This window comes from Sander vitreus, unplaced genomic scaffold (genome assembly GCF_031162955.1).
Source record: "Sander vitreus isolate 19-12246 unplaced genomic scaffold, sanVit1 ctg249_0, whole genome shotgun sequence".
NCBI classification, from domain to species: Eukaryota; Metazoa; Chordata; class Actinopteri; order Perciformes; family Percidae; genus Sander; species Sander vitreus.
The window spans coordinates 147,965-172,500 of NW_027595421.1; the positions used below are offsets into that span (position 1 = coordinate 147,965).

Sequence of the window (24,536 nt, forward strand, 5' to 3'; positions counted from 1 at the left end):
TCTGCACTTTTTAAAATGCTTTCAGTGCTTTTTTTGAACACTTTTTCAACGCTATTTTGACACTTTTTGGATGCTTTTTAAAACGCTTTTTAAAAACGCTTTAAGGATGTTTGTCTGTGAGCAGCTCAGCCTTTTTTTTTTGTTTGGATGATTATTTCCATACCTGATATTATTTCCACTCTTCATGACAGCAGCTGCAGCCAAACCTTCCTCAGCCTCATTACCCAGCAGCCCTTTCACCGAGGACATCCTGATTGGTCTTTGATGCCAACAGCTGCAGAACTTTAATAATAAACAATAATCTAACAGTCACTCGTGTTCATTCTGAAGCCTTCTGACGTCTGTCAATATATACACATACATATATACTGTATAGAGTATGTGTATATATATATATATATATATATATATATATAGGCAGCAGCCTACAAGAACATGTATTATATACACATATATTTATATATTCCCTGTGTCTATGTGTGTGTGTCTGAGTTTGTGTGTCTCTGTGTGTGTGTGTGTGTGTGTGTGTGTGTGTGTGTCTGTGTGTGTGTGTGTGTGTGTGTGTGTCTCTCTCTTTGTGTGTGTGTGTGTGTGTGTGTGTGTGTGTGTCTCTGAGTGTGTGTGAAGGGTGTATGTGAGAGGCGTGCAGCAGCAGGAAGCAGGTTATCTTGGCACTCCGGCTGTCTCTCTGTTTGTTTGTGAAGGATTTCAGGTGAAGCAGTCAGAAAGAAAAGTTTCACACTCGGCCTGTGTGCCACAGCATCCATCAGACAGGAAACTGATCTCAAACTACTGACACACCCAGAACATCTGAATACCCAGAACATCAGAACATCTGAATACCCAGAACATCAGAACATCTGAATACCCAGAACATCTGAATACCCAGAACATCAGAACATCTGAATACCCAGAACATCCTTAATGTGCCCTGAAAACATCTGGATCAAGGTGGAACCAGACATCCTCCAAGAAAAGATTACTGCAAGAAAAGCAGTGTATTTAGGGTTAGGGTTACAAACACACACAGCCCAAACTCAAACGCACGCACGCACGTAGACGAAGAGGAGGGATCTATCTGGTAAATCATCAAAAACTGATCTGAGGGAGACAACAAACAGCAGACAGGAAGTCCTACCAAAACAAGACTTTTATTTCAATACAACAAAAATTATAACAGAGTTCAATGTGTGTGTGTGTGTGTGTCTATGTGTGTGTGTGTGTCTATGTGTCTGTATGTGTGTGTGTGTGTGTGTGTGTGTGTGTGTGTGTGTGTGTCTGTGTGTCTATGTATGTGTGTGTGTGTGTGTGTGTGTGTGTGTGTGTGTGTGTGTGTGTGTGTGTATGTATGTGTGTGTGTGTGTGTGTGTGTGTGTGTCTACGTGTGTGTGTGTGTGTCTACGTGTGTGTGTGTGTGTGTGTGTGTGTCTATGTAGGTTTAGTGAGCAGCTGACTGGAGAAGTCGTACAGATCTTTATTGACCTTCTTCAGAGTCTGAACTTCTTCTTCCAGTTCGGCGACCCTAACCTTGGTGTTCTCGCCGTCTCCAAACACCGACTGAAACACAAACAATGTTAATATTATTACACTGTGTGTTTTAATGACAGTGAGTGATGCATTGTGGGAGTTTTTTGATCACACACTATGGCCACACTGCGCATTACACACAATGCACTACACACTACGCGCTACACACTGTGCTCAGTCGATGAAAGATGAGAAAGTCACTCTGCATGTTCTGCAGTGTTAGTTTAGTTTGCTGTCACGTTACTTGACCCCGTATTTGTGATTCAAATATCTGAAGTTCTGTCACATGAATATGTTGTTGCGTATCATTGCACATTTTTAAGAGGGTATATGGAAATCCTGGAAATTTCTTTGTGAGTATACCTGCGTATCTCGTGGACTACACCACTGGCTGTTAAACCCAAACTGGCAGATTCAGCGGGCCGCACATCACGGAAAGAAACTGATATCCAGTTAATATTTTACATCCATGCTCTCATTTCTTCTTTGCTCTGTGACATTTGGTTTGAGTCTCTGACATTTGACCCGAGCGAAGTGCATTGTGGGATTGTTTCAGCCAGCAGAGATGTTGTGTCTCACCTTGTCCGTCACGGCGTTCATCAGAGAGTTCAGCCTGTCAGCTTTCTGCAGGTACGTGTCCTCTTCCTCCTGAAACACAGCAACATTTCAAAATAAAAGACTTTCTGCAGGTACGTGTCCTCTTCCTCCTGAAACACAGCAACATTTCAAAATAAAAGAGTTGATGCAATAAAAAAGGACATGCGGAGGACACCCAGAAGCCCTCGGGGGCTCGACGTGTTGGGTTCCCACAATTATTCTACAAAAGATAACTCTTTGGAAAAGGAACAGAAACAAATTAAATGAGAAAAGAAAGTGTTAGAAAAGAAAGTTTGGGAGCTGCAGAGCGAGCTGTGAGACTTTTCAGAATTTTCTGCAGATTTTAAACAAAATTAAATTAAATTCTGAATGTAAACATCTCCATCTCAAAAAGAAAATGCTAAATATTCATTCTGGATCTCTGCTGAAAACTGTAAAACGATCTGCAGATTCAGGGCGTACTCACTCTTGGCCCAGTTAAACCGGGCTAGAGCACATCTAACTAGTGCAATCTCTCCGTGCCCTGGTCTGTTTGCAAGAGGAGGGCCAGAGCACGGTTCGGTTGGACTCGGGCACGCATCAGTGTGACCTCTAAAAGTGCCCAGGTTAGGGTTAACCCGAGTCTGGTTCTTACTAGGGATGCACCGAATCCAGATTGTTGAGGTTCTGCTGAGTCCTGAACCCCCTGGTTGAGGTTCTGCTGAGTCCTCGTCCCGTCCTCAGTCCATGAACACAGTCAACACATTAATGAAGTAAACAGTGACTGTCCTTCCTTTGCCGTACCTGAAGTTGCTGCATTCTGGCTGCTGTCTGTAGATCCCTTCATGCTCAGCTCGTATTCTTCCAGATGTTTCAGACCAGATGTTGTAACAGCGGTGATGTTGTGTATTGTTTAGGGTCCTCGCCACCACCAGACTAATCAGCATTGCAGATTGAACATGTAGCTGGACTTGAATGGCCTTCTTTTGACTGAAAGTGCTGCCAAACAACACTTTTTCTGCTCACCAGTTCCATTTCCACTTCCTCTCAGCCTGCTGCATTGAAGCTCCACCTACGTAAACACCTTCCTGTAATCAACTGCGCTGTCATTACGGTGACCAGCGTAGCGCGTGTAGTGCAAGCGTAGGGTTTGGTGGAAAGAAATTCGAAGGTTCAGCAGAAACCGAACCCTGTCAAAAAGCCCAATATTCAGCCGAATCAGAAGCTGAATTCTGGATTTGGTTCATCCCTGATAAAGAGACAGTTAGGTAACAGTAGGTCGAAAAAGCGACAAAAAAGGTAAGAACCAGGGATGCACCGAATCCTTTGGTGCATCCCTGGTTCTTACCTTACAGACGAATGGGAATCGTAGTCGGCGAGTCCCGCAGTGTAACAAAGTAAGTGTGCTCTGGTCCTGAATGATTTACTGCATGGTAACAGTGTAACTGTGCTCTGACCCTGAATGTTTTACTGCAGTGTAACAGTGTAACTGTGCTCTGACCCTGAATGTTTTACTGCAGTGTAACAGTGTAACTGTGCTCTGACCCTGAATGTTTTACTGCAGTGTAACAGTGTAACTGTGCTCTGACCCTGAATGTTTTACTGCAGTGTAACAGTGTGCTCTGACCCTGAATGTTTTACTGCAGTGTAACAGTGTAACTGTGCTCTGACCCTGAATGTTTTACTGCAGTGTAACAGTGTAACTGTGCTCTGACCCTGAATGTTTTACTGCAGTGTAACAGTGTAACAGTGCTCTGACCCTGAATGTTTTACTGCAGTGTAACAGTGTGCTCTGACCCTGAATGTTTTACTGCAGTGTAACAGTGTAACTGTGCTCTGACCCTGAATGTTTTACTGCAGTGTAACAGTGTAACTGTGCTCTGACCCTGAATGTTTTACTGCAGTGTAACAGTGTAACAGTGCTCTGACCCTGAATGTTTTACTGCAGTGTAACAGTGTAAGCAGTGCTCTGACCCTGAATGTTTTACTGCTGTGTAACAGTGTAAGCATGCTCTGGTCCTGAATGTTTTATTGTAGTGTAAGTGCAGGTCCGTAGCGTAGGGCTGGGAAATTTATCGATATTATATCAATATCGTAATATGACATAAGTGATGTCTTTTCCTGGTTTTAATGGCTGCATTACAGTAAAGTGATGTACTGTTCTAGCTGTTCTATTATTTGCCTTTTCCCCACGTAGACATTATGTCCACATTATTGGTGATTATTTATCTAAAATCTAAGTGTGAAAATATTTTGTAAAAGCACCAATAGTCAACCCTAGAATATTGCCACAATATCAATATTGAGGTATTTGGTCAAGAATATAGTGATATCTGATTTCCTCCCTATCGCCCAGCCCTAAGTCTGGTTATCAGTTTACTGATGCACAGTGAGACAAGTTCTGGTCTGACCGGGCTCTTAAACTGATGCTCTCCACTTGCTGTTGCTGCTGACTCAGCTTCCTGTTGCTGCTGACTCACCTGTGCGTAGAGTCCGATGCGGACGCAGACGTCCGCGGCCTCGGCGCCGTCGGCAGTGTGCAGGTGGCGGCTGAAGCGCGGCAGCGGGACAGCCGGCCGGCTGTCGGGCAGGAACATGTTCGCAGGAGCCGGCATGATGATGGCGTTAGTCACCGCACCTGCACACACACACACACACACACACACACACACACACACAGGAGGTGACTGCAAGTTCATAATCTGAACTGAACATTTGTTTTCATTGTTGACGAAACTTTTGGTTCGTGGATGATTCATTTAGTGTTTGAAAGTCCAAACTGAGAAGTTGTGTTTTGATGAGAAATCAGTTCAAAATAGTAATCATTTAAAAGCAGATAAAAGCAGCTTTAAACAAGGTCAGGAAGGTAGAGAGTAAATCACACGCTCGCAGGGCTCTGATTGGACGGTTCTGTTAATCACACACTCGCTGGGCTCTGATTGGACGGTTCTGTTAATCACACACTTGCTGGGCTCTGATTGGACGGGTCTTCCGCTGAAGGCGTTTCCATTAAAACTTTAGATTGTTACATTCATTCCTCTGAAGATTGAAGACAGTGGAGCAACAAACTGAACGCTGATTCAGCGAAACGATCCCCAGAAGAGAGATCATTTGGAAAACAAGAAAGAAAAGATAAGAAAAAAACACTAAAAACTCTGAAAAAAGCGTCAGAAATGTCAAAAACAGGGTTGATGGTGATGGAAAAGTTGAAATTAATTATTATTAAAAGAGCTGATAACTTGGTCAGGGCCGGCTCTGATTAAAACAGACATCACATCTTTACACTTTATCTTGAGGATTGAAAAACAATCACCATGACGACGTCTATTGGACAACGCACGATAATGAAGTCATCCTGAAACAGTTTGAAGATTCAAGATTCAATACTTTATTGCCATGCAACTTGGTGCAAGTTGCTAGGAATTTGCTTCAGTGTGCTCATGACAGGACAACAAAAACATAGAGCTAAAATATACACACATGGTATCCCACTCATGGTTACCCACTCATGGTATCCCACTCATGGTATCCCACTCATGGTATCCCACTCATGGTATCCCACTCATGGTATCCCACTCATGGTATCCCACTCATGGTATCCCACTCATGGTATCCCACACATGGTATCCCACACATGGTATCCCACACATGGTATCCCACACATGGTATCCCACACATGGTATCCCACTCATGGTATCCCACACATGGTATGCCAAAGTGACATGTTGCATAGGGATGCAGAGCGCAAATCCACAACTTTACAATAAATAGATAAAATACCGCTAGTATGGATGACATAAAAAAAAAAACATAGAAAAGTATTATAAACTGGTGTAAAGAGATGTGCAATTTATACAGGCTTGTTAGGGGAACCTTTTTTCATGAGGTGCTGGTACAGAGATGGAGAGCTGTTTAGAGATTTGAACTATAATGAACAACTTTGTTTCTCCAAATATTGAACATTTGTCCAGAATGTAGTTTCACCAACACTGACTCTGACTGATGTTTGACTCTGATCAGGAACCAACCGACAGCTCTTTATGGAAAGTATTTCTACTTCCTGTTCTTTTTGAAATCTCCCAACAACCTTTTTCTCAGCAGCTTTAATTCCTCCGAACATGAAAACACACAAAGTGTTCAGAAGATCCGCTGGGAATAAATCTGCAGCGAGCTTTTAGACCCAAACAAAAGGAAGTGCAACTGCAGAAGCTTTCATTTGCAGATTATCAGCAGGACGCCACAAAAACGAGCCGCTCGTCGCTCTGCCTTCAATCAGTAAATCTGCAGCCCAGACTCGTTTCACGCCAACAAAAGCTCCGAATCTCAGCGAGGAAACAACATGTGGGAGTCGATTTACTGCCGCTCAGAGAACAACCTCCAACCCGCCAGAAAACGAGAATGAGTCAAAATCAGTTGTGTTCTGGTTTCAGAATGAGATCGCTACCCTAGAATAATAAGGTTAAGAAGATAGATTATTATAGACTATTATTCTAGGGTAGCGAGATGTAAAACAGGACTCTTTTCGCCGGCAACTATCATGTTTTTCACAGATGAAGTTCAGAGTTTAAAGCGCTGATGTGTCCTTGAGCAGACGCCGTCCCTCATTAGCAGTCTGACGGACTGACTGGGGACGGGAGGAGACAGCGAGATGAGACGAGGACACGCCATCAACATCACATCACCAAGACGACACACCGTCAATAATTTACACGGAGACGAGACAAGCGGCCAACGAGCACAGACACCCTCTGTGATGTAACTAAATCATCAAAAAAACTTTATTATTATTAATTATTATTATTATTATTATTATTATTAATAATTAGGGCCCGAGCACGAAAGTGCAAGGCCCCAACGGTGCCTGCTGAATCTCCTGATTAGGCCACGCCCATTTCCGCCTAGATTTTTATGCGTGAAAAATCGTGATTTATCGAAAACCTACTTTGCCGAACTCCTCCTAGACCGTGTGACCGATCTGCACGAAACTTGGCAGTTAGCATCTCCAGACGGACGTGACAAACAGTTATCCAAAGAATTTTTATAGGATAAAAATTGCACATATTACGCACAAACAAATTTGTGTAGTTAAGTATGAAAACACCAACGTTGCCATATCTCGACCAAAGTTATTGCTATCAACGCAAAACTTAAGATTCTTGTTTGCCATGACCCTCTGGAGATGCCCCACACATTTTACAAAAATTGGCCACTAGGGGGCGCTACAAGTACATAAAGTTTATAGCTCATGAACGGCTCATCTGACTTTTACAAAATTTTAAGGGTACCATTTAGGGCCACTCATGAGGCCACCCCTACAGTAAGGTTCTGATTGGTCAAAGGGCCTATGGGACCCTAATTGGTTTTAGCCATTGGGCACATTTTTGACGGCCTCAATATATACGAAAACTCACAAATATTGGCGCCCACATGAACAGCTGGGAGCTCTGCGAGACTGTACAGCGATTTGGCCCAAACCTGTAAGTGGGCTCCGTAGCGCCCCCTAATGCCTGGAAGGCCTTAACTTGGACATAGTTGCTCCGATCTTCACCAGATTTAATACCCATATTGCTTTAATAATTGTGGACATATTTCCCGTTTACCTTCATTATCTCCGCCCAACCGGAAGGCGGACATTTTTAATTATGCATTTTTCATATGTTTTACATTCTTTCGAACTCGTCCTAGGCCGTGATTTCAATCTTCTTGAATCTTTGCAGGTCGTATCTGTTGACCCTCATGACGAAAAGTTATCCAGAGAATTTTGATAGTTGAAAAAATGCGTAAGTTACAGCAACTTCCTCTCGAAACAGGAAGTTGCGTATCTTACCAAGATTTATTCCGATTAACACCAAACATGACACAGTTGTTCAGCATAGGGCCTTGAGCATCCATGCCAAATTTAGAGTGAATCGGCCATTAGATGGCGCTGTTAGAATTTTTTTTTATTAATTAGCCACATCACGATATATGGGAAACATACTCAGTTTTGGAAAAAGACTTTTTGAAGACGAAACCTTGCTTGTTGTTTGGTCACCATTATATCTGATCCACTCTATGTCAACCCTCAAAGTCTTAAAGACTCAAAGACTCAAAGTCTCAAAGCCTCAGTTAGGGCTGGGACGATTTATCAACGTCATCGATAAAAATACGTTGCTTTGCATAACGTGTGTCGAGGCGTCGGAATAGAGGAAGATGGCAGCACCTGTAAGCATGGATTCGTCTGAAGAAGCTGTAGCTAAAAACATCGGCAACAGTCATCTAAAGCATAATTTATGGTTCTGTGTTAAATCTACACTGTGTACGTACGTAGCTACTTGGAGATACTGATCCTACGCCGTAGCCTGACATCACTACTCAAACATGTACCTACATGTCGCTCTGCAGTGGCTTGGTAGCATCGCATTTCCCCCGAATCATTTCCTGGTTCTCCATCTCTATGAACTACATAAAATCTAGGAGAGGGTTAACTTTTCCTGCTACAGATTTCCCACCGGGGTCAGAAAGAACAGGGGAGACACACACACACACACACACACACACACACACACACACACACACAGAGACACAGACACACACGCCCTGCTATTCTCTTAAAGAGATCGAAGTATAAACTTCACTTTTTTAATTACCTGTTTCATGTAGTTCTACTTGAACATAGGGTCAGTTTCAGCAAATATGACAAAGTTATTTTTATAAGTCTTACCTACTGCATCTTTAACTGCATATTACTCCAGCGATGAAATAAATCCATGTCATACCCATTAAAAGTTTTATGTCAAGTACTTAAGTAAAAATACTGATTCTTCAAAGTTCAGATCAAAATTCTTTAGAATATTATTTAATTAAATTAATTGTTAGATTAATCAATGACAAGAATCGTTAGGGACAGCTCTAGTCTCGGTCTCAAAGTCTCGGTCTCAACCCTCAAAGTCTCGGTCTCAAAGTCTTGTCTCAACCTTTTAAAGTCTCGTCTCAAACTCTGGTCTCAACCCTCAAAGTCTTGTCTTAACCTCTCAAAGTCTCGTCTCAAACTCTGGTCTCAACCCTCAAAGTCTCGGTCTCAAAGTCTTGTCTCAACCTCTCAAAGTCTCGTCTCAAACTCTGGTCTCAACCCCTCAAAGTCTCGGTCTCAAAGTCTTGTCTCAACCTCTCAAAGTCTCGTCTCAAACTCTGGTCTCAACCCCTCAAAGTCTTGTCTCAACCCCTCAAAGTCTCGGTCTCAAAGTCTCAACCTCTCAAAGTTCCGTCTCAACCTCTCAAAGTCTCGGTCTCAACCTCTCAAAGTCTCGTCTCAACATTCAAAGTCTCGGTCTCAAAGTCTTTTGGCCTGTTGGTGGGACAACGAGACACGTTAATGATCTCTTTGATTTCTCCTCAGACACTGAAAAGTTTAAAAAAGAGAAAACGTTTTACTGTTGTCTTGTCATTATGGGATGGCCAGCTGGTTTTTAACACATCATTAAAAGCGTTTCTCACTGTAAATAAAACCCGTCAGCCATAAAATTCTTCCCCCTTAAGAGTCAGAGTGTATTTCCTGCTTGTTGTGCTGATAGAAGCTGGCTAATTATCTCCCACTCAATTACACATATTGATCGTCTGCTTGGCTCCAACTGCAGGAATTACACTAATGGTCTAAAAGCTGTCCAACACAGAGACATAAATCAGACGCAGAGCGTGTTAGAGGCTGTCCAACACGGAGACATAAATCAGACGCAGAGCTTGTTAGAGGCTTTCCAAGACCCTGCAGAAACGGGAAGAGGAAACTCCCTCATCTGTAGACTTCCCCTGTTTACAACTGAACAGACTCACCTCACCTCACCTCAACGCTTCACTCTGAAGTAAAGAACTTTGTAAAACAATTAGGGCTGCCAATCCATTTAAATATTTGTTCATGATTAAATGCATGATTGTCCATAGTTAATTCATGATTAACCACAAATTAATTGCACATTTTTTATCTGTTGTAAATGTACTTTAAAACACACAGACACGCCAGACATGGCCCTGATGTCCAAGGCAACCCAGCGAGTAGTGTTGCTGGAGTTAACAATCATTAACCTCCATCCTGGACTTTACATCTGCCCATTACACATACTATTTATTATATATTCTTTGCATTCTGCACCCAACAAATTCTGTGTCTTTTCTTATGCAACAATTATTTTGTAGATTGTGTATATATATATATATATATATATATATATACATACATACATACATACATACATACACACACACATACACACACACAGTGGGGCAAAAAAGTATTTGGTCAGCCACCAATTGTGCAAGTTCTCCCACTTAAAAAGATGAGAGAGGCCTGTAATTTTCATCATAGGTACACTTCAACTATGAGAAACAAAATGAGAAAAAGAAATCCAGAAAATCACATTGTAGGATTTTTAATGAATTTATTTGCAAATTATGGTGGAAAATAAGTATTTGGTCAATAACAAAAGTTAATCTCAATACTTTGTTATATACCCTTTTTTGGCAATGACAGAGGTCAAACGGAGGTCAAAAGGTTTTCACACACTGTTGCTGGTATTTTGGCCCATTCCTCCATGCAGATCTCCTCTAGAGCAGTGATGTTTTGGGGCTGTCGCTGGGCAACATGGACTTTCAACTCCCTCCAAAGATTTTCTATGGGGTTGAGATCTGGAGACTGGCTAGGCCACTCCAGGACCTTGAAATGCTTCTTACGAAGCCACTCCTTCGTTGCCCGGGCAGTGTGTTTGGGATCATTGTCATGCTGAAAGACCCAGCCACGTTTCATCTTCAATGCCCTTGCTGATGGAAAGAGGTTTTCACTCAAAATCTCACGATACATGGCCCCATTCATTCTTTCCTTTACACGGATCAGTCGTCCTGGTCCCTTTGCAGAAAAACAGCCCCAAAGCATGATGTTTCCACCCCCGTGCTTCACAGTAGGTATGGTGTTCTTTGGATGTAACTCAGCATTCTTTCCCCTCCAAACACGACGAGTTGAGTTTTTACCAAAAAGTTCCATTTTGGTTTCATCTGACCATATGACATTCTCCCAATCCTCTTCTGGATCATCCAAATGCTCTCTAGCAAACTCCAGACGGGCCTGGACATGTACTGGCTTAAGCAGGGGGACACGTCTGGCACTGCAGGATTTGAGTCCCTGGTGGCGTAGTGTGTTACTGATGGTAGCCTTTGTTACTTTGGTCCCAGCTCTCTGCAGGTCATTCACTAGGTCCCCCAGTGTGGTTCTGGGATTTTTGCTCACCGTTCTTGTGATAATTTTTTCACCCACGGGGTGAGATCTTGCGTGGAGCCCCAGATCGAGGGAGATTATTAGTGGTCTTGTATGTCTTCCATTTTCTTATAATTACTCCCACAGTTGATTTCTTCACACCAAGCTGCTTACCTATTGCAGATTCAGTCTTCCCAGCCTGGTGCAGGTCTACAATTTTGTTTCTGGTGTCCTTTGACAGCTCTTTGGTCTTGGCCATAGTGGAGTTTGGAGTGTGACTGTTTGAGGTTGTGGACAGGTGTCTTTTATACTGATAACAAGGTCAAACATTTGCCATTAATACAGGCAAAGAGTGGAGGACAGAGGAGCCTCTTAAAGAAGAAGTTACAGGTCTGTGAGAGCCAGAAATCTTGCTTGTTTGTAGGTGACCAAATACTTATTTGCCCGAGACATTTGCAAATAAAATCATTAAAAATCCTACAATGTGATTTTCTGGATTTCTTTTTCTCATTTTGTCTCTCATAGTTGAAGTGAACCTATGATGAAAATTACAGGCCTCTCTCATCTTTTTAAGTGGGAGAACTTGCACAATTGGTGGCTGACTAAATACTTTTTTGCCCCACTGTGTGTGTGTGTGTGTGTGTGTGTGTGTGCATGTATATATATATATATAAAAAATGTTTTCTCCATTTATTGTGTATTTCATATTCATGTTTAATATGTTTGTTAATGTATGCACCAAGTGTAACTTACTGTGGCGATAAACCCTTTTCTTATTCTGAGCACATAAATATATGATGTAATATATAATATCTTTATAATATCGTGCTGCACAGGTATTAAGACTCGCTGCAGGAACAAATGGAGGCTGAATTATAATATTTATATTATAATTTATCATAAAAGCATTAGGAGAAAGCCTGGAGGAAAAACACTGAGCTGCAGATTTCAGACTGTAACTGATTCATAATTTTCATTTCTCCATTTCCTTTTCAGCACCATGAACTCTGACTGAACTGTGGGTGGAATCAGTTATTTTAAAAATAACTTGGACAATAATGTGTTCACCATTCTGTCCCAAAGTCCAACAAGATTTGTTTCTAAAGAAACAGAGAAAAGAAGAAAATACAGCGGGGAAAATAAGTATTGAACGCGTCAACATTTTTCTCAGTATATATATATATATATATATATATATATACACACATACATACACACACACACACACACACGTGTATACTTTATTATTATTTAACCTTCGGAACCGCCTTAAACCATCAGAACCACCTTAAACCTTCAAAACCACCTTAAACCTATAGAACCACCTTAAACCATCAGAACCGCCTTAAACCTTCAGAACCGCCTTCAACAACAATGATAGCAGTAATATCACATCCGTACAGGGTTAGTAGTACCAGCTGGTAGAACATATTAAATATATGTATTTATTAACACGCTGGTATTGATCGGTACCGGCCGGTAACCACGTACAGGTATTGGAATCATATCAGGAAGAAGAAACGTATCAGAACATCTCTAGTTGTGATGTTTAATCTTGGTTTCATCAGGTTGTGATTTGAAATAAAACCATTGTGTTTCCTCTGGTGTTTTCCCAGCATGCAGCAGAATCTGTTCAGCTGAGACCAATCAGTTTGAAGCGCTGCCGTCACGCAGGATCAAGCTATTTCTCTAACAGTCAGTCTGGTTTCTGCAGTAGGAAATGAAGGTTTTTCTCTAACAGTCTGGTTTCTGCTGTAGGAAATGAAGGTTTTTCTCTAACAGTCTGGTTTCTGCTGTAGGAAATGAAGGTTTTTCTCTAACAGTCTGGTTTCTGCTGTAGGAAATGAAGGTTTTTCTCTAACAGTCTGGTTTCTGCTGTAGGAAATGAAGGTTTTTCTCTAACAGTCTGGTTTCTGCTGTAGGAAATGAAGGTTTTTCTCTAACAGTCTGGTTTCTGCAGTAGGAAATGAAGGTTTTTCTCCAACAGTCTGGTTTCTGCTGTAGGAAATGAAGGGTTTTCTTCAGCAGTCAGTCTGGTTTCTGCAGGAAGAAAGTCCCAGAATGTGCTGACGGCCATGAGTCCGTCCGTCCAGCCAGAGAGGGATTACCGTCTCTTGGCGGTCGTTTGAAGTGACACCCAGAGGATTATGGGTAATTACAAAGTGCCAGTCATGATGGTGTTCCTGTCAGCCGCGGCACGAACATTTATTATCAACAAGATGGAAAGGAAGACAAAGAGATGGAAAGGAAAAGAGAGAGTGTCAGAGAGAGAGAGAGAGAGGGAGGGAGAAAGAGAGAGAGTCAGAGAGAGACAAAGAGAATGAGAGAGAGAGAGGGAGAAAGAGAGAGTCAGAGAGAGAGAATCAGAGAGAAAGAGAGAGGGAGAGAGAGAGCGAGAGAGAGAATCAGAGAGAGAGAGAGGGAGAAAGAGAGAGCGAGAGAGAGAGAATCAGAGAGAAAGAGAGAGGGAGAAAGAGAGAGGGAGAAAGAGAGAGGGAGAGAGAGAATCAGAGAGAGAGAGGGAGAAAGAGAGAGAGACAGAGACAGAGAGAGAGAGAGAGAGAGAGAGAGAGAAAGAGAGAGAGAATCAGAGAGAGACAGAGAGAAAGAGAGAGGGAGAAAGAGAGAGAGGGAGAGAGAGAGAGAGTCAGAGAGAAAGAGAGGGAGAAAGAGAGAGAGAGTCAGAGAGAGAGAGAGGGAGAAAGAGTCAGAGAGAGAGGGAGAAAGAGTCAGAGAGAGAGAGAGAGAAAGAGAGGGAGAAAGAGAGAGTCAGAGAGAAAGAGAGGGAGAAAGAGAGAGAGTCAGAGAGAGAGGGAGAAAGAGAGAGAGTCAGAGAGAAAGAGAGGGAGAAAGAGAGAGTCAGAGAGAGAGGGAGAAAGAGAGAGAGTCAGAGAGAAAGAGAGGGAGAAAGAGAGAGTCAGAGAGAGAGAGAGAGAGAGGGAGAAAGAGAGAGAGTCAGAGAGAGAGGGAGAAAGAGAGAGAGTCAGAGAGAAAGAGAGGGAGAAAGAGAGAGAGGGAGAAGGCCGCTGGTCTCAAGCTTTATTAACAAACCAGCAGAGAGTCAGCTTCACCGTCTGACCTGATTCACATCAGTTGAGCACTGCTCGATTATTGGTCAGTATTAAAATCAGGTTTATTCATCAGGATTCCTTATAGACTTTTGGAAAAATGTTGCATCTATTGAAATTAAAAAAACAGAAACAGTGAAAACCCCTTACAATCAATATATCATCAACAGGTCATCAGGCATCAGATGGAAGGCTGCCATTCAACCCCTTATCCGATATATCTGATCTCTGTCAATAATGTGCAATTTTTAAATGTGGATGTCTGTATGAGTGTGTCTCCCATGTGTTTTTAGCATTAATATAATATGTTGCAGTAGTAGTATTTTTTTATGTATGTATTTATTAGGCATGTATTGCATCATGGATGTTTGGCACTATCAAGGACTGCACTTCATTTTGTTCTGTTCTGTTCGTATCTGTTACAATGACAAAAAAGATATTCTATTCTATCCTACCGGTTTTCATTTTCATGATTCTCACCGTTATCCTGTTTTTATTGTAGCCAGCAGCATGTGTTACCCCGGCGATGTAACCAGGTTAAAAGAGAGCCACCTTTGTGACACGAAAACCCTAACATTAGTCTTAACATACCTGCTAAAGCCAGGAACACACCACATGAGAAACATTTCCTCCGTCCCAACGGATTTCAGCAAAACTCAGATTTTATGATTCTAGAGATAATCTTGCCATATCTTGAAATCGTCGAACCTTAAATCTGTCCCTACGTTAGTGTGTTGTTCTATAGGAACCTTAAATCTGTCCTCACGTTAGTATGTTGTTCTACAGAAACCTTAAATCTGTCCTTACGTGTGTTCTATAGGAACCTTAAATCTGTCCCTACGTTAGTGTTTTGTTCTATAGGAACCTTAAATCTGTCCTCACGTTAGTGTTTTGTTCTATAGGAACCTTAAATCTGTCCCTACGTTAGTGTTTTGTTCTATAGGAACCTTAAATCTGTCCTCACGTTAGTGTGTTGTTCTATAGGAACCTTAAATCAGGTCCTCACGTTAGTGTGTGTACATCTGTTAAGATTTGAAAGATATTTTAGTGTGGGCCAGGCTTAAACGCTTCGTGGTCTGAACCCACACTGATTGGTGGATTTTTGGGGACGGGGCTTACCTCTGTGTGCCAGGCAGCGGATGCTCTGTTTGAGGGCGGGGCTTACCTCTGTGTGCCAGGCAGCGGATGCTCTGTTTGGGGGCGGGGCTTACCTTTGTGTGCCAGGCAGCGGATGCTCTGTTTGCTCTGGACGTCCCAGAGTCGAACTGTCTCATCGTGAGAGCCGGAAAGAAGCAACGTCCCGTCCATAGACACCGACAGACACGTCACCAAGTTCCTGTTAGAAACAAACTCACGTCAGATCCCACATCTACTTCCTGTTAGACACAAACACACGTCAGATCCTAAATCTACTTCCTGTTAGAAACACACTCACGTCAGATCCTAAATCTACTTATTGTGGGAGTAGACTAATCTCTATCGCATCACATTCACCTGAGAACCAAATACTCAGAGGTTCATCTTTAAACAGAAGAAACTTTATTTAAACAGAATGCAGTAACAGCTGATGGTCTTACCTGAAGTTAAACTTTATTTAAACAGAATGCAGTAACAGCTGATGGTCTTACCTGTGTCCCTTGAAGATCTGGTTCCCGTCGTTGTCGGACTGGAAGGATTTGTCCCGACTGAGGCTCTGATGATCAGACACAAACACTTCAAACACCCAATCTTTATCGACACAAACACGTGAGAGTTTCTCCTGTGTGTCTCTATGACTACGTGAGTGTCTCTATGACTACGTGAGTGTCTCTATGACTACGTGAGAGTTTCTCCTGTGTGTCTCTATGACTACGTGTGAGTTTCTCCTGTGTGTCTCTATGACTACGTGTCTCTATGACTACGTGAGAGTTTCTCCTGTGTGTCTCTATGACTACGTGTGAGTGTCTCCTGTGTGTCTCTATGACTACGTGAGTGTCTCTATGACTACGTGTGAGTTTCTCCTGTGTGTCTCTATGACTACGTGTGAGTTTCTCCTGAGTGTCTCTATGACTATTGTTATTAACTAAACTATTACTATGATTTAGTTCTTAGGGGGTATAGGTTTGGTATTAAATTACTTTTTATTAAGGAAGCATATTGTCTCAACACTAATGAAGTACTCTTTAACACTCAACATCCTTCCTCTCCCAAACTACGGTCACTTTGTGTTGTCTTCATGTTGAAAAAAGAGAAATGGACGGCTGTGCTAAAAGAAATACAGGAAAGGAGAACGTCAGCTGAGCCAATTACTCCCTACCTCCCCCCCCCCATCTCTCTTTCTCTGTGGTATTTGTTGGAGCAGCTCCAGAGATTTCACCGTGTATGAGACTGAAGAAGACAGACGGGGGAGCTGTTGTTGGAGGATTAACTAAAGCATTCAAATGTAAATGTGACAGAGTCAGAGAGAAGAAAGACTCCAGGATTCATGTTTAAACTCTTTACATTACACACATATATTTACATTATCAAATATATTTAAAGTCTGAACAGCAAGAGGAATATAATCAGACTGAAGCCTAAAGATCACAAATCAGAAGTTAAACCCAATGATACCAAACTTATATCTCCATTGAAAACCCTACACAGCTCCACCTAGTGGTCTTTAAGACCTCCATCTAGTGGTCTCTACCAGCTCCATCTAGTGGTCTCTTAGACCTCCATCTAGTGGTCTCTACCAGCTCCATCTAGTGGTCTCTTAGACCTCCATCTAGTGGTCTCTACCAGCTCCATCTAGTGGTCTCTTAGACCTCCATCTAGTGGTCTCTGACACCTCCATCTAGTGGTCTCTAACAGCTCCATCTAGTGGTCTCAGACAGCAAAATCTAGTGGTCTTTAAGACCTCCATCTAGTGGTCTCTACCAGCTCCATCTAGTGGTCTCTAAGACCTCCATCTAGTGGTCTCTGACACCTCCATCTAGTGGTCTCAGACAGCAAAATCTAGTGGTCTTTAAGACCTCCATCTAGTGGTCTCAGACACCTCCATCTAGTGGTCTCTAAGACCTCCATCTAGTGGTCTCTAAGACCTCCATCTAGTGATCTCAGACAGCTCCATCTAGTGGTTTCAGACACCTCCATCTAGTGGTCTCTAACACCTCCATCTAGTGGTCTCTAACACCTCCATCTAGTGGTCTCTAACACCTCCATCTAGTGGTCTCAGACACCTCCATCTAGTGGTCTCAGACACCTCCATCTAGTGGTCTCTAACAGCTCCATCTAGTGGTCTCTAACAGCTCCATCTAGTGGTCTCTAACAGCTCTATCTAGTGGTTTCAGACAGCTCCATCTAGTGGTCTCTAAGACCTCCATCTAGTGGTCTCTAACACCTCCATCTAGTGGTCTCTAACACCTCCATCTAGTGGTCTCTAACACCTCCATCTAATGGTCTCTAACAGCTCCATCTAGTGGTCTCAGACAGCTCCATCTAGTGGTCTCAGACACCTCCATCTAGTGGTCTCAGACACCTCCATCTAGTGGTCTCTAAGACCTCCATCTAGTGGTCTCTAACAGCTCTCTCTATAACCGCCCCCCTTCCCTAGTCAATAGGAACGCTCTCTCTGGAGTGGCCTGTGATTAGCTCAGATCATCTAAAGCCTGAACACAGGAGGCATTGGGATTTCAAAAATAAAGTTCCTACTGAAGCTTTAAGACACAACAGGCTGCAACACAGGACTCACCTGACTGCACAGAGACACCTGGAAGATGTTTCCATCACTTCCTCCACAGAACAGGAAGTACTCGCAGGGATCAAAGGTCACAGACATGATCTCCACGTCAAACAGGACGGACAGCAGCAACTCACCAGAAGACAACTCCCAAACCTGGAGATGCAGAGACAGACAGGTTAGAGAGACAGACAGGTCAGACAGACAGGTTAGAAAGACAGACAGGTTAGAGAGAAAGAGACAGGTTAGAGAGACAGAGACAGGTTAGAGAGACAGAGACAGGTTAGAGAGACAGAGACAGGTTAGAGACAGACAGGTTAGAGGGTTAGACAGGTTAGAGACAGACAGGTCAGACATGAGGGGGCAGAGGGGGGAGTGGGGGGATGTGCTGTTAGCCTCGTTTCACAAAAATATCAAAAAGAAAAAAAGGTTGCTTAACTATTTTAAATAGGATCCCAAACAAGCAAAAATCGATTGCACCGATCAAGAATGTGGAGACCACGGTGGATAGAGGGTGGACACCGGGCCGGCCCGACGGGACCCGGCGGGACCCGGTGGTACCCGACGGGCCGGGTTGGGACAGATATTTAGAAATGATGTTGGGGTTCTGGTCGGGCTCGGTCCCATCAGCGTGATAAGGCACTGAACATTTTAAATGAAAATATCTTAATGCCTGTCAGGCTCGGGGCCGGGTTTGTACAGAAAAATGCGGCCTGATCAGCACTCTAATGGTGGACACAGCAGTAGTACTAGGGGTGCACGATATCGATAATGAATATTACGATCAATATTAATTTCAATATTTTTAAACATATGTAAAATTACCAAAGTTATGTGAAAACGCATCAATACCTCTGAAGTAACTTTTAAGATGTGGTTTAAGGTAGCACCGGAGAATTTCTGTTTACTGTTGCCTAGCAACCAGGGGTAGGCTAGGCACGCCCGGGAGCACCCACAAGTGAGTGCATGTCGCTCTCTTTAAGCTAATGTGACTGGAGGTTCCTTTTGGCCTCTAAAGTTTCCTTTCAATCTCTGTTATTTCGTCGTCTCCCAGAGCAACACTCATTTTCTTACTTCTGTGTTCTTTCTGCTCCACTCTTCGCTCTCTCTTCAGCTCCTTTCTTTTCTTTCACTTCGTTTTATGGTTCTGCGGAGGCTCCACGCAGCTGATGTTTATACGTGCTCTGGTGTGTGCGTCGAGGCCATGGTCGAGCCGGCGTGTGTGTGTGTGTGTGTGTGTGTGAGAGAGTGTGTGTGTGTGGTAGAGCGAGGAAGAAGTGAGAGAGTGACGGCGATTTTCTTCGGAGTGAGTAGCGACTCTAGAGACCTAGTGAGAGAAACAAAGAGTCTCCCCTGTTCTTTCTGACCACGGTGGGAGATCTGGAGCAGGAGAAGTTAACCCTCTCCTTGATGTCATGTTGTTGATGGAGAAGAGAACCAGGAGATGAGTCGGGGGAAAATCCAACGCTATCAAGTGATGTGTATTTTTCGAGCGGTGCATCAAAGAGTAGAGACGTAACAAGAGGGGAACTCAATGGAACTGCAGCTCCGCCATCTTGGACTGAATGTAACAATATTCTGTTGAGTTTTCTCCTCGTGTTGCTTCTTCACTCTTTGGGTACATGTCGGGCGGGATGCAAACAAAATATCGCGTAATTATCGTGAGACTTTCGGTATAATATCGCGCAACGTGATATCGAGTCGATATATCGTGCACCCCTAAGTAGTACCTCTAACAGTAATGCTGCTAACGCTATTGTGATGGTACATCTGTCGGGGACACTCAAACTGGGGAAAGCTGGACGGACACTCAGTCGGTCATTTGTAAAAAGTGGGATCACTGGGTCCGGAGAAACCTGCAGGTGTGTGTTCTGAATATAAACATCGCCCTGATGTACACACAGCGTTGGTTAGGTTTCTTTAGCCAGAGAAGCTACACAGGCAGGGTCATTTTCTTTTATTCCGTTACCTCCCACCCCCGTTGTGAGTCGCCGGATATACTCCCAACTGCGCTCCGGGACCTCCCACTTTACCAATTATGCACTGCAGTGTGGTACTAGTACTTTTCCTGCAGTAATCTGGATACTTCTTCCAGCGTTGGATATATGCATCTGTGATGTATAACGCTGACTCGCCTTGACGGTTTGGTCTAAGGAGGCCGTGGCGACTCTGGCCTGAGCTCCCATCATGCCGCAGTGCAGGTCTGTGATTGGTAGAGAGTGACGAGACAGGACATGACGCGGCTCGGGGGTGTGGCTTAAATCCAGCTGGATCACACTGAAACACACACACACACACACACACACACAAGCCAGGTTAGGGTGGGTGGGTGTGTGTGTGTGCGTGTGTGTGTGTGTGTGTGTGTGTGAGAGTGAGAGCGTGTGTGTGAGTTTCTGTCTGTCTGTGTGTGTGTGTGTGTGTGTGTGTGTGTGTGTGTGTGAGTGAGAGAGTGAGAGTGTGTGTGTGAGAGCGTGTGTGAGAGTTTCTGTCTGTCTGTCTGTCTGTCTATGTCTGTGTGTGTTACCTGGCCAGACTCCACACCAGAGCTAGGTTATCTTTTCCTCCAGAAACAAAATGGCTGCCGTCGTCTGTGAACTTCAGACATGTGACGTCCTGATAGTGACGAGTGAGTATGGACAGCAGCTTCCCCGTCGACACCTGGACCAATCAGAGAGCAGGGATTATGAACCTGACCACTGGGTCTGGTTACTGCAGTGGTCTGGGGGTTTAGGAGTATTTGTTGTATTTGGGCTCCTGATGTTTTTCTGACTTGTTCTCATCACATTAGAACCACAGAAGAAGAAGAAGCTGACTCACCTCCCACAGGTAAACGGCCTCGGCGACTCCGGCGGTGAGGAAGAGTCCGTTAGGAGACGCAGAGAGACAGGTAACTACACCTGGACACATCAGCTTCTGCTGCAGCTGGTCCTGGAACAGGAAACAGGAAGTCAGACCTTAACCTAGGTAACTACACCTGGACACAGCAGCTTCTGCTGCAGCTGGTCCTGGAACAGGAAACAGGAAGTCAGACCGTAACCTAGGTAACTACACCTGGACACAGCAGCTTCTGCTGCAGCTGGTCCTGGAACAGGAAACAGGAAGTCAGACCGTAACCTAGGTAACTACACCTGGACACAGCAGCTTCTGCTGCAGCTGGTCCTGGAACAGGAAACAGGAAGTCAGACCTTAACCTAGGTAACTACACCTGGACACAGCAGCTTCTGCTGCAGCTGGTCCTGGAACAGGAAACAGGAAGTCAGACCTTAACCTAGGTAACTACACCTGGACACAGCAGCTTCTGCTGCAGCTGGTCCTGGAACAGGAAACAGGAAGTCAGACCTTAACCTAGGTAACTACACCTGGACACAGCAGCTTCTGCTGCAGCTGGTCCTGGAACAGGAAACAGGAAGTCAGACCTTAACCTAGGTAACTACACCTGGACACAGCAGCTTCTGCTGCAGCTGGTCCTGGAACAGGAAACAGGAAGTCAGACCTTAACCTAGGTAACTACACCTGGACACAGCAGCTTCTGCTGCAGCTGGTCCTGGAACAGGAAACAGGAAGTCAGACCTTAACCTAGGTAACTACACCTGGACACAGCAGCTTCTGCTGCAGCTGGTCCTGGAACAGGAAACAGGAAGTCAGACCTTAACCTAGGTAACTACACCTGGACACAGCAGCTTCTGCTGCAGCTGGTCCTGGAACAGGAAACAGGAAGTCAGAACTTAACCTAGGTAACTACACCTGGACACAGCAGCTTCTGCTGCAGCTGGTCCTGGAACAGGAAACAGGAAGTCAGACCTTAACCTAGGTAACTACACCTGGACACAGCAGCTTCTGCTGCAGCTGGTCCTGGAACAGGAAACAGGAAGTCAGAACTTAACCTAGGTAACTACACCTGGACACAGCAGCTTCTGCTGCAGCTGGTCCTGGAACAGGAAACAGGAAGTCAGAACTTAACCTAGGTAACTACACCTGGACACAGCAGCTTCTGCTGCAGCTGGTCCTGGAACAGGAAACAGGAAGTCAGACCTTAACCTAGGTAACTACACCTGGACACAGCAGCTTCTGCTGCAGCTGGTCCTGGAACAGGAAACAGGAAGTCAGACCTTAACCTAGGTAACTACACCTGGACACAGCAGCTTCTGCTGCAGCTGGTTCTGGAACAGGAAACAGGAAGTTAGAACTTAACCTAGGTAACTACACCTGGACACAGCAGCTTCTGCTGCAGCTGGTCCTGGAACAGGAAACAGGAAGTCAGACCTTAACCTAGGTAACTACACCTGGACACAGCAGCTTCTGCTGCAGCTGGTCCTGGAACAGGAAACAGGAAGTCAGACCTTAACCTAGGTAACTACACCTGGACACAGCAGCTTCTGCTGCAGCTGGTCCTGGAACAGGAAGTCAGACCTTAACCTAGGTAACTACACCTGGACACAGCAGCTTCTGCTGCAGCTGGTCCTGGAACAGGAAACAGGAAGTCAGACCTTAACCTAGGTAACTACACCTGGACACAGCAGCTTCTGCTGCAGCTGGTCCTGGAACAGGAAACAGGAAGTTAGAACTTAACCTAGGTAACTACACCTGGACACAGCAGCTTCTGCTGCAGCTGGTCCTGGAACAGGAAACAGGAAGTCAGACCTTAACCTAGGTAACTACACCTGGACACAGCAGCTTCTGCTGCAGCTGGTCCTGGAACAGGAAACAGGAAGTCAGACCTTAACCTAGGTAACTACACCTGGACACAGCAGCTTCTGCTGCAGCTGGTCCTGGAACAGGAAACAGGAAGTCAGACCTTAACCTAGGTAACTACACCTGGACACAGCAGCTTCTGCTGCAGCTGGTCCTGGAACAGGAAACAGGAAGTTAGAACTTAACCTAGGTAACTACACCTGGACACAGCAGCTTCTGCTGCAGCTGGTCCTGGAACAGGAAACAAGGAAAGACCTTTGGGCCACGTTCAGCCCAGATAACACATAGCATCCCCCAAAAATCTAAAGAAATCCCTTAAGGGTAGAAATAAAGTAACCTGAACACACTGCAACATCCCATAATAACCTGAGTTACATGAACAGCAGAGAGAATCTGACTCTTTATTAAAGTCACGTTATTGTAAATGGAGTTCGGCCTCTAAACACGTTTACTTACTAAATGTTTATTACTGGAACTTTAAACTCATTAGTTAAAATATATCATTATACTTTTCCACAGTGATTCTTTTTTTATGTAACTTTATACCCTAAATCTAACAAACATAATGTGAACCTTAAAGCCTAACTCTCCCCAAAATGTAACCTAGGGTCTTTTAGTGAATGGACCTGAGTCAAACTGTAGTTTAAAAGTAGATTTAGGAGGGAATCACCACTTTTAAGATGGACCGTATTCTGGTTTTTGGGTCAAATGGCCTTTTGAATGGGAGAGCTAGGGACGCTACGATGCTAGCCTCAAAATATCTATTTTTAAACACTAAGAAGACTCGACCCAACATGAGCCTTTGCTCCAAGTATCACCAGGGACTCTACACCTTAACCACAGCACTGACAACACTGGTAGTGTTCACAGAGTTTACTAAAAAGGTTTTAACACCTCACCGTAGCTCTTGTTGTTTCCGGCCGCTATCACCTCGGCAGTCACAACGAGTCGATTTCCGTATGCGGATGAACGGACTCCATATGAGGCTCCTTTTTCAACTACGAGGTCAATATTGTTTTTCAATAACGACAAAACAAGAAATAATCCGTGCATTTAAATGGAACTAAGCTTTAGGAGCTTTCCATCTTTACTCTCCTCCCTGTTACGTTGCATTCAGAAATCGATTGTTTTTGACTGATAAAATGGCTGCGGCCGGAAACAACAAGAGCTACGGTGAGGTGTTAAAACCTTTTTAGTAAACTCTGTGAACACTACCAGTGTTGTCAGTGCTGTGGTTAAGGTATAGAGTCCCTGGTGATACTTGGAGCAAAGGCTCATGTTGGGTCGAGTCTTCTTAGTGTTTAAAAATAGATATTTTGAGGCTAGCATCGTAGCGTCCCTAGCTCTCCCATTCAAAAGGCCATTTGACCCAAAAACCAGAATACGGTCCATCTTAAAAGTGGTGATTCCCTCCTAAATCTACTTTTAAACTACAGTTTGACTCAGGTCCATTCACTAAAAGACCCTAGGTTACATTTTGGGGAGAGTTAGGCTTTAAGGTTAGATTTAGGGTATAAAGTTACATAAAAAAAGGTGTCACAATTCTCCAAATCCTCGATTCGATTACATTTTTGATTCTAAGGTCACGATTCAATTCAATTCTCGATTTTTACATTATTTATTTTTAGACTAGACTTTTATGCAATATAATATCTGACCTATGTTTGCAATGTACCACACTACATTGTCAAATGTAAAACAATTATTAACAACATAATGTAAAAATAACATATCTTCAGTCCATACCTGCAAA

At 43.7% G+C, this 24,536-nt stretch overlaps 1 protein-coding gene across 2 annotated transcripts in view; it reads right to left on the minus strand.

The window, feature by feature from the left end:
* Positions 1 to 1,132: 1,132 nt before the first annotated feature.
* Positions 1,133 to 24,536, minus strand: part of wdr18 (WD repeat domain 18) — a 25,322-nt gene continuing 1,918 nt past the window's right edge. The window contains exons 2-10 of one of the 2 annotated variants that reach the window (XM_078244507.1): positions 20,909 to 21,019; positions 20,616 to 20,749; positions 20,227 to 20,368; positions 18,104 to 18,247; positions 16,020 to 16,084; positions 15,603 to 15,727; positions 4,584 to 4,741; positions 2,107 to 2,175; positions 1,133 to 1,557 (exon numbers count right to left, since the gene is read on the minus strand). In XM_078244507.1, the coding sequence (XP_078100633.1) occupies positions 1,429 to 1,557; positions 2,107 to 2,175; positions 4,584 to 4,741; positions 15,603 to 15,727; positions 16,020 to 16,084; positions 18,104 to 18,247; positions 20,227 to 20,368; positions 20,616 to 20,749; positions 20,909 to 21,019 (1,077 nt within the window). In that variant the 3' untranslated portion in view covers positions 1,133 to 1,428. Of the gene's footprint in view, positions 1,558 to 2,106; positions 2,235 to 4,583; positions 4,742 to 15,602; positions 15,728 to 16,019; positions 16,085 to 18,103; positions 18,248 to 20,226; positions 20,369 to 20,615; positions 20,750 to 20,908; positions 21,020 to 24,536 lie in introns of both variants that reach the window. The other variant, XM_078244508.1, reaches the window with a different exon arrangement.